The 10,760-nt window shown below is 39.3% G+C and overlaps 1 protein-coding gene across 1 annotated transcript; it reads left to right on the top strand.

Annotated features, from left to right (window-relative positions):
- The first annotated feature begins 3,811 nt into the window (after positions 1 to 3,811).
- On the top strand, positions 3,812 to 10,057 carry LOC114563292 (NLR family CARD domain-containing protein 3-like). The gene is made up of 4 exons (XM_028590137.1): positions 3,812 to 3,883; positions 6,052 to 6,343; positions 8,280 to 8,437; positions 8,483 to 10,057. Exons 1-4 carry the CDS (start codon positions 3,812 to 3,814, stop codon positions 10,055 to 10,057), a joined length of 2,097 nt encoding a protein of 698 aa, XP_028445938.1.
- Positions 10,058 to 10,760: the final 703 nt, after the last annotated feature.

Genomic DNA, 10,760 nt, shown 5'->3' on the forward strand with positions numbered 1-10,760 from the left:
AACCTCTGGTTGGTTGATGTTGTTGAGCAGCAGAGTCAAAGCATCAGCTGTAATGTTTGGGTTTTTAAGTTGCTGGGTGCAGTGACTTGTGTGGTCTAGACCTCCTCTATGTGTAAAGTGTCCCAAAATAACTCCTGTTGGGATTTGACACTATAAGTAACATTGAATTGAATATTGGAGCAATTTCAAAGATTTTTGTTCCCATCAGTCACAGAAACTAACCTTTAACTTTACCTATAGAGACCTAAAACCTAACAACCGTGTTGTAATGCACTGTTTCATATTTTAACCACAAGAAATACACCAAGTAAAGCCGGGGATACTCAGAAATCAGTTCTTGTTCAAGTTTTAACAACAGTGGGAAAGAGTGTGTTCACTTCTTTAGAAACCAAACTTGCAAAAGACTGATAGTGTTCTTGGTAGGAGTTTAAGGAAGAAGTTTTGATTTTTTCACACACACACACACACGCACACACATTACACAGGACAGATATTAATCTTCCAGTGAAGCTACCTGATGGAGGAGATCGGAATGGAAATACCAGCTGATACAAAAAGATAGAAACATTTCTATTGTTCAGCTCTAACATCAGGAGACACGCAGTCTGAACAGGAGGAATGCTGCAGGACACACAGACACACACACACACACACACACACACACACACACACACACACACACACACACACACACACACACAACAGTACTTGTTGAGTACTGAATCATCAGCCTTTAAGTTGACTTAATATTTTATTTAATAATTTATAAACTATGTATTATGTTCAAGTTTATATTGTGTTGTGTGATTTAATTCTAAGAAAGAAAGTGTATTTTGCACTACTCCGTAAAGGATGCTGAAGGCAGCATTCACTGTGAGACAATAAAAACCAGATAAAGGTCTCAGCCACAATCCTGGAGCCAGAGTCCAGTTCTTGTGTCTCTCAGCTCTACACCCCCCCCACCCCAACACATCAAACACACAACAGAGTCCCGGACCAGTGTAGAGAGACATCTCCAGGCCCACAGGAAGGGGCTTACAAATATATATTTATATATCAAGACTTGGAAAATGTAAAGTAATCCTTAGAACTCCAAAACACCAAAATATAGAATCTTGTTTTCACTGAATTAATATTAATAACGAGACACTTTGACTGTAGATGTGTGTCAGATATCTGTTGGTTAGTTTTATGCCACCTCTCTCTGTTGATGCAGATTGTACGGTGGCCCAGACGGTTCAACATAAATACAAAAGCCACAACACAAATATAACGGAAAAGAGCGACAACAGAAGTGTGTGTCCACATTTGTGTTGTAGTGTTTGTATTTGTGTTGACCCGGCGGGGCCACTGTAAGGTTTAGTTTGCTGTCATGAGTTTATAGACTGTTGTTCCTCCATCATTTAATAATGAACCTGTTGTTGTGTTTCTCTTTGGAGTCCTGTCAGTGTCTCCAGCTGCCATCAGAGTGCTGACTGACAGCTTCTGTAACGCTGCCAGCTGCTTCTGATTGGCTGAACTACAGCTCAGACCAGCCCTCTGCTCTGATGTCATACTGACATTTCTAGGTTTGGATTTAAAGATGTGAGGAGGTGGTGAAGACAGACAGCAGCAGCGTCTGTCAGTGTCTGCAGACGGAGGAGGAGGAGGACAATGTCTCTCTGACCTCACCTGGACGGGACTTCAACAGCTGAGCAGCCTGACAGGTAACATCACACACCTCTGATAAAGAAACTCTGCTGTTGCTCCTTGTATTTGGGGGAATCATAATATACATCAACACTGGTGTTTGTAGATCTGAATATTCACTAATTAATATGCTAATTATTCTGTGATTTGTGACTTTTAGCCTTTATATGTTCAGTGACGTCAGATTTAATCAACAGGAAATAATTTAAATTCTCTGACAGACTACAGGGAGTGAGAGAACATACTGGTAGTTGGAATCACTACAGTAACGTTAGTTGTGGAATGTAGTAAGGAGGCTGATCAATGCTATTTCATTCACATTAAACATTGGATGAAGTTTTTCTTTTCTCAAATAGAAATGATACTGATTAATTAATACATTAGTTACAAAAACGTTTGCTATGTTAGTGTAGTATAATGTAACATTACTTACCTTGTTTACCTATGTGCTCGCACTCACATATAAAAAAATGCATTGAGGATGGCGACACCAAGTCCTCCCAGAGTTGTGCCTTTGTCATTAGTTTTGCTTTCAATAACTTGGTAAACAGTGGCAGTAAGCCAACAGCTACATGCAAGGTGTGTGGTACCAAGATAAATGATGCTGGATCAACATCATCGGACTTCTGGCATCTCAAAATGCACCCAGATACAGTAGGTCAGTCACTCGCTAATGTGAAAGAGATGTTACATTTAGCATACACTGTATTATCACAGGTACCAAGCTAACCATCGCAACGTGTTGTGCTAATACTGGGAACAGGCAAAGTGTATCTTTATAGTTGTATCCATATGATGTGACATACTTAGGTTAATATTTCACCAGGTTGTTGTTAAATAGCAATATGGAAAGTATCAGTTCTCACATGTTTGCACCATGGTTGGGGTATTAACTTTCAATACAGATGTTTATCTCAAACTTTGAACACACACACATTTAAGCATGATGAGGTTGGGCTTTACACAGACAAACATGTATTCTTTGTTGCAGATACGAAAATGTTGAAAAATACATTTATGAAATTGAAACAGAGTTCTTAATTTGTGTTTCTTCAAATTGCATTACAGTAGACCCCATAAAATTATCCTACAACTGATGTTGATACTGTACTGTATGGATGGTAGCTACAGGATGTGCTTTAAATTCATAAGATTTAACAATACAGTGTTAGAGACAGATCAGATGGCCGGAGACTTGAGACTTGACTTGGGCTCGAGCTCAAAGACTTGAGATTTGACTTGGACTTCCAAAAATTGACTTGTGAACATCTCTGAGATGAAGGAATCTACAGACAGCAGCCAAAATGCAGCAACTTCAGGTACGGCAAAGAAAGGACAGTCACAGCTAAAAACTTTTGTTAACCAGACAGTGCCTCTCCCGGGCTGTCAGCTGTTCTCTCGGCAAATCAGTCTCTCTACAGCGGGAATGGAACGACCTAACATTAGCTTTCTAATTTCACCCACCCAACATGCCTTCATCATACACTGGTTAGCGAAATATTTGCCAAACCAAATTGTTACTCATCTGGTGATAGCGATGGGCTTTCCTACGATGTGAATTCAACATTAAGTTGTCAACTATTTTAGAGGCTGTGGCCATTGTTTACTTCATTAATGTGTTAACTGTGTTATTGGACTGAGGATGGGAGGAAGATTCACTATTCAGTTTCAGATTCAGCAGAATCTGAAACAGTGGATTCGGTATTCGGCCGAACCCCAAAAATCTGGATTTGGTTCATCCCTAGTGTGAATTGATATTAGGGTTAGTATTGAAGAGTCATGGTTGTGTTTTGCTCAATATGATTTTAAGTGGCTGATCAGTGGGATTTGCTGCCATTAAATATATATCCTCTGTCCCAGACGAAACCTAATATTTATGTGAAGGAAGCAAGATAATTTTATAATTATGACCGCGTGGTGTACCTATGGACATAACTAGTATTTAGACATCTGATGTTAAAGATTTGTGTTGTTGTAGATTAAATGACAGAGAAAAGAAAAAGGGACATAATATCCTTTGTCAGTACACCAAAACGCCAAGTAAGTACAATAAGTCCTCATATCAAGACAATTTGGTAACATTTTTATAAGAATGGGTGCTTAAGGAAATACTAACATCACTATGTCACAGGCAAAGGACACAGAAAGACCTGAAGAACAGGGAGACCAGGGACAGCCAGGTGTAGAGTGTCAGGTAAGTGTTCTGAGCTTGGTTAATATTATATATCAAAGCTATTTTTTAGTTCTAGAGCAGTGGCTATAACCTGATACATTTATTTGTTACAAAAGCATTATATTTTTTTTAAGAAGCGATGGAAGAAGTATTCAGATTACTGCAGTAAAAGTACTAATACCACACTGTAACAAAAAAAGTACAAAAGTCCTGCAGTGAAAATGTTACTTCAGTAAAAGTGTGTAAGTATCGTTAGGAAAATGTAGTTAAACTACTAAAACATTGTAAAAAGTGTAAACAATCAAAACAGTTGTGTCTGTGTGTTTGTGAGAATGGATTCTTTCCTCTCTGTTAAGCTCAGTCTGAAGCCGACAGGAAACAATAATTGAGACTATGATTACTAACAGAGACACAGCTAACAGGACCAACCGGTCTGACCAGGGGAAACCAGCACACCTGGGTTACATGTTACATAGTCTCAGTCGTTTCTAACGCCTCTTGATGAAACAGATAGGCTTTCATTTTAATCACCACAGCTGTCATACAGTGGCCATCTTGGGACTCAAACTGCAGATGACTTTCTGGACCCTAAGCAGGGAGACACAAATATGTACAAAACATCTGAGAGAAAAGACTTTAAGATTATTCTAGCTTTGTCTTCAGTTGAGATCAGGGACGTGCACAGACAGGAAAAAATAGGAATTGTAGGTTTTGGAGTTAGCCCTACACCTCTATACATAAAATAATAACTAATTCCTAACACTATGCACAGCACAGATACAGTACAATATACTGTGCATCTATTATTGATTGAGACATTGGTTTTGAATGGGTTATTAGCCTTCTCCAACTTCTGATAAAATACACCTGCAAAAAATTCCAAACAAGAAGCAATGAAGATGCAGCAGGTCCTGTGTGGTTCCAGATTGCTTGTCTGGTTGTTTTATTAAACAACTCAAAATCATGTAACCATAACACACATATGCTTTAAATCGTATCAACATAACATTTCAGTTATATCAATGGTCCACTGGGATCAATGGGAAAATGGATCACTCAGAGCAACACTCTTTCAAATAAAATGTCAATCAAGTTCATCAAATCATTTATTACTCAATTTTTTAATTCATATGCATTTCCATTATTCCATTTTCATCAGTTCATTTTTGTCACTTCCACCCTCACAGATCTGTAGATGTGTCTAAAAGTCATAGAATTATACATTTACACTTTTGTTCTGGTGGTTATGACTCTTAAAATAAGATTTTTGTTTGCTTTAACCCATTTATCAGTAAGTGTTAACATCTGAACATGAACCAAATGTAGGGGTTCCCCCCCTCAACCCTGCAGGGGCTCCACAGGAGGATGTTGATCCAGTAAACCAGGTTAACAGATCAAATAATAATATCAAATAACTGCATATTTATAATATGTAATGCTATGTCTTTATATCTTTTCTTCTTCATGTTGCTTAAAAACTATTGTTTTTATATTTGACAAACAAATAGATGTTGATGCTTTGGCAACATTTTTATCAAAACTAAACTACTAATAAAGCCCATTTGAATTTCAATTGAAAAATTGAAAGAGAGACAGACAGAGAGAGGGAGAGAGAGAGAGAGAGAGATAGGTAGTGTGGATCGTGTGTATTGTGCTGTGTGTTGTTTATTCATTCATTCCTTACAATGACATTAAAGTCAATTCTGATTCTGTGGAGATATCTTTTAAATTACTTTTTATTTGACCAAGAGAAACCAGAGCTGAATGTATAAAGCAACTAGCATCGGACTCAGGATAGAACCTTGAGCCATAGATTTAGATGACGTAGCATAGTAATAATCAATAACTGTAAAAATCCTGTCTGAAAGGTAAGAAGAAAACCACTCCAGATCTGATCCAAACATGTCCATCCACTGCCTGAGTCTCTCATGTACGATAAAGTGATCAACTGTATCAGATGAAACACTGAAGTCTAATAGAACTAATGTAGAATCTTTACTTTTGGTTTATTAATTACCATTATATAATGATCCATGAATGAATCTTACATTATTATTTGTTTACACAAATGTAATCATAACATAATCTACAAAACTGGTCTGTTTTGATAATCTGAGTATTTTTTAACTCCCAAAAAAAATCCTGTTAAGTCACGGTTTTTCTTTTTGGGGTCTTTTGGATCTTTGCAGGGACAAAATATGGAGACGCCTAAAAAAGTCATATTGGGAATTTTAGAAGACTTGGGAGCAGATGACTTTGAGAAATTTAAGTGGCACCTGCAGGGAGCCCTAGAAGGCTTCCCAAAAATCCCAAAGAGTAAACTGGAGAAGAAAAACAGGGAGGACACAGTGGATACGATGTTCCAGACCTACAGTATGAACACTATTAATGTGACCAGAATAGTTTTAGTGAATTTCAATCAGAATGACCTAGTGAAGAAGTTATCATGTCATGGAGAATTCAACAACTCAGAACCTGCAGGTAAGTCATAATCATTATAATAATATTAAGAATAATAAATGTATTTCATAGTGCTTCTCTAAGACGCTTTAAAGTTTTGGTTTATATAGATACAACAAATAAACAAGATACGTAGACAAAGTTACATAACAAACAAAAGAAAAGAAACATGCATGTGCATGGATAAGCACAGGCAAAGCATGAGAGGTGGGCAATGAAAAGGAGGGAAAACTGGGAAAGTCTGTTAACAGGAAAAAATAAGTTCAAAGAGGCAGGGCCGGATTGGGACTCATTTTCAGCCCTGGAGTTTCATGCCTTAGACCGGCCCACTTTAGTTCATGACTGACTATATTAAAATAATGTAATTAAAACCTAAGAATATAAGTCTGCAATAGGCACACTGTTCTCTACAGCCTTATAATTCATTGTATTTTTGAAAAATATAATTTCCATGATATAGTATATTCATTATCGTTTGATTAAAAATATAATTCGTCACTAGTAACAATTGGGCATAGAAAGTTGTTATATTGTAACTAATGTGATCACTGCAAAACAAAATACTTTTCTTACTTAGTATTTTTTAGGGCTGTCCTCGACTAAAGAACTTCTTAGTCGACTAACACTTATAGGATTTTGTCGACTAATCGATTAGTTGATTTAATTGACAGAGCTGTGAGCTTTGAGAGGTGGTTAAGACTAGAAAAGCACAATATAAATGTAGTTAATTAACCATCTGTAAAACTGAGTTTCTCCACAATTAATCCTGCAAAAGCACCACTTTAAATCTTGTGTTTACCATAAATGTGCTCATAAGTTTCTTGGAAATGAGTAATTAAGCATGAATAAGCATAAAAAATGACTAACGGACTAAAGAAATCTTAGTCAACTAATCTTCGTCTTCATTTGTTTTTTTGAGGACAAATGTGCTCAGCTTAGAACATTTGGCCGTGTCAGTTGAAAAAGCTTTCTTCTTTTTTATTCTGGCCTTTTCAGCGCCGCCTTTGCGCTTCCTGTCATTTATTTTTATCTGACTTTTTTATTTCGAGCAACTTGCAAGGTGCCGTGGGGGCAGGGCCAGGGAGTCAAAAGATAGTCACGTCATCATTAACTTGCAGGCTGCACTCTGCCAGAAAATATTCAATAAAAAAGAGTGGGGCTGCGGTAAAATAATAAATAAAAAGAGGGGGCTGCTGTGAGTGCAGGCAGCCTAGGGACAGCATCCATATTTCAACCCAGTGCCATTACAACAATGGCCCTCGCGTCCAAAAAAACAGACCGGCTCACCAGGAATTTTCCGGTGCTCCCGATTAGCCAATCCGGGCCTGCGAAGAGGTGAATTTTGAGGGCCTGTTTGAAGGATGGTAAGTTGCTTGACTGTCTGATGTGTTCGGGGAGGGGGCCCCAAGGGGTGGGTGCAGCATTTTTTTAAATTATGAATAAAAATAAAATTGATGTACCAAAGATCAAACTGATATATCCCTTTGTCTTCAACAAACATTAGCTTTGTTACCAATGTCTCCCTCTCCCATCTACAAAGATATATATTTTGTTGCCAACAACACAACAAGCAACCAAAACATCCACAACAGAAACTAAATTTAAAGTGTATCCGATATCAAAAAAGGATGAATCAAAGTCAGACTGTTTAATTTACTCTGCTGGTAAAAATGTGCACAAACTTATGTCACTGTAAGATACTGCTTGGGCAATATTAATTCCGTCTTTAATTAAGTCATATACCTTCTGGTTTATTTGGATAATGAAGAGTTCATAGATGTATGACTGAGACACCCAACATATCGTTGTTTTTAAGAATACTAATTAATTTTACAATAGGTAACATATTCAGGACATTGTCGTCAAATGGGTTCAATAGATTTTATAAATACAGAAATGTGCACACTCACAGTCACAAGAACAAACCCTCATTGATTTCATTATTTTATTCATTCAGAGATTCTTGCTTTGTGCCAACGCAAAGTCAAATCCAACTTACTTAAGACGATCCAGCGTGTGACTGAGGGAATTGCAAAAGCAGGAAACAAAACCCATCTGAATCAGATGTTCACAGAAATCTACCTCACAGAGGGAGGGGTCAATGCTGAACATGAGGTCAGACAGATTGAAACAGCATCCTGGAAACCAGACAGACCAGAAACAACAATCACATGTAAAGACATCTTTAAAACCCCACCTGGAAGAGATGAACCAATCAGAACAGTGATGACAAAGGGAGTGGCTGGCATTGGGAAAACAGTCTTAACACAGAAGTTTACTCTGGACTGGGCTGAAGACAAAGCCAACCGCAACATCCAGTTTATATTTCCATTCACCTTCAGAGAACTGAATGTGTTGAAAGAGAGAAAGTACAGCTTGGTGGAACTTGTTCATCACTTCTTTAGTGAAACCAAAGAAGCAGGAATCTACAGGTTTGAAGAGTTCCAGGTTGTCTTCATCTTTGATGGTCTGGATGAGTGTCGACTTCCTCTGGACTTCCACAACACTAAAATCCTGACTGATGTTACAGAGTCCACCTCAGTGGGTGTGCTGCTGACAAACCTCATCAGGGGGAAACTGCTTCCCTCTGCTCGCCTCTGGATAACCACACGACCTGCAGCAGCCAATCAGATCCCTCCTGAGTGCGTTGACATGGTGACAGAGGTCAGAGGGTTCAGTGACCCACAGAAGGAGGAGTACTTCAGGAAGAGATTCAGAGATGAGGAGCAGGTCAGCGGAATCATCTCCCACATCAAGACATCACGAAGCCTCCACATCATGTGCCACATCCCAGTCTTCTGCTGGATCACTGCTACAGTTCTAAAGAAGGTGTTGAAGAACAGAGAGGGAGCAGAGCTGCCTAAGACCCTGACTGAGATGTACATCCACTTCCTAGTGGTTCAGTCCAAACAGAAGAACGTCAAGTATGATGGAGGAGCTGAGACAGATTCACACTGGAGTCCAGACACCAGAAAGATGATTGAGTCTCTGGGAAAACTCGCTTTTGAGCAGCTGCAGAAAGGACACCTCATCTTCTATGAATCAGACCTGACAGAGTGTGGCATCGATATCAGAGCAGCCTCAATGTACTCAGGAGTGTTCATGCAGATCTTTAAAGAGGAGAGTGAACTGTACCAGGACAAGGTGTTCAGCTTCGTCCATCTGAGTGTTCAGGAGTTTCTGGCTGCTCTTTATGTCCATCTGAAATTCACCAACTCTGGAGTCAACCTGCTGTCAAGCTCCTGGTGGCCTGTATTTTTCAGGGACAAATCAGCACGTTTCTACCAGAATGCTGTGGACAAGGCCTTACAGAGCACGAATGGACACCTTGACTTGTTTCTCCGCTTCCTCCTGGGTCTTTCTCTAGAGTCCAATCAGAATCTTCTACGAGGCCTGCTGACACAGACAGGAAGTAGCTCACAGACCAATCAGGAAACAGTTGAGTACATCAAGAAGAAGATCAATGGGGCTCTGTCTGTAGAGAGAAGCATCAATCTGTTCCACTGTCTGAATGAACTGAATGATCGTCATCTAGTTAATGAGATCCAACGGTCCCTGAGTTCAGGAAGTCTCTCCATGGATAAACTGTCTCCTGCTCAGTGGTCAGCTCTGGTCTTCATCTTACTGTCATCAGAAGAAGATCTGGACATGTTTGACCTGAAGAAATACTCTGCTTCAGAGGAGGCTCTTCTGAGACTGCTGCCAGTGGTTAAAGCCTCCAAAAAAGCACTGTAAGTACAGCAATAGTTAGTCATACATCATAATTTAAAGGCTTTGCTGTCTTTTCAACTTCTTGATAGTTTTTTCTTCATTACCGTCTCCTCAGGCTGAGTGGCTGTAACCTGTCAGAGAGAAGCTGTGAAGCTCTGTCCTCAGTTCTCAGCTCTGAGTCTTCTAGTCTGAGAGAGCTGGACCTGAGTAACAACGACCTGCAGGATTCAGGAGGGAAGCTGCTTTCGGCTGGACTCCAGAGTCCACACTGTGAACTGGAGACTCTCAGGTCAGGATTCAAACAGTTGTGTCTATTTAGTTTCACTCTCTTTCTATGAACGTGTTTTAAGTTTTTTTCATCTCACTCTGTTGTTGTAACTTGAAATATCAGACAGGAATCAGAGCACTATCAGTAATGTTAATTTGTTGATGGACATTAGTGGGTGTTTGATTTTGTTTTGTTTTGTGTGTCTGCAGTCTGTCAGGCTGTCTAATCTCAGAGGAAGGCTGTTCTTCTCTCGTCTCAGCTCTGAGCTCCAACCCCTCCCATCTGAGAGTGCTGAACCTGAGCTACAATCATCCAGGAGAATCAGGAGTGAAGCTGCTGTCGGCTGGACTTAAGGATCCACTCTGGAGACTGGACACTCTTAGGTATAAACACTTGATGAGCATAAAAAGGATATATTTATGTAGGAGGTCTCCAAGGAGAACATCTCCAGCAACTAAA

This window comes from Perca flavescens, chromosome 10, assembly GCF_004354835.1.
Source record: "Perca flavescens isolate YP-PL-M2 chromosome 10, PFLA_1.0, whole genome shotgun sequence".
NCBI lineage: Eukaryota > Metazoa > Chordata > Actinopteri > Perciformes > Percidae > Perca > Perca flavescens.

What these genes read in the sequence shown, in the direction of transcription:
- LOC114563292 (XM_028590137.1), top strand. Translation starts at nt 3,812, where the DNA reads ATGTCACAGGCAAAGGACACAGAAAGACCTGAAGAACAGGGAGACCAG. An exon ending in AGCCAGGTGTAGAGTGTCAG is followed by an intron (nt 3,884 to 6,051) that starts GTAAGTGTTCTG and finishes GGATCTTTGCAG; the next exon opens with GGACAAAATATGGAGACGCC. An exon ending in GGGTCAATGCTGAACATGAG is followed by an intron (nt 8,438 to 8,482) that starts GTCAGACAGATT and finishes GACAGACCAGAA; the next exon opens with ACAACAATCACATGTAAAGA.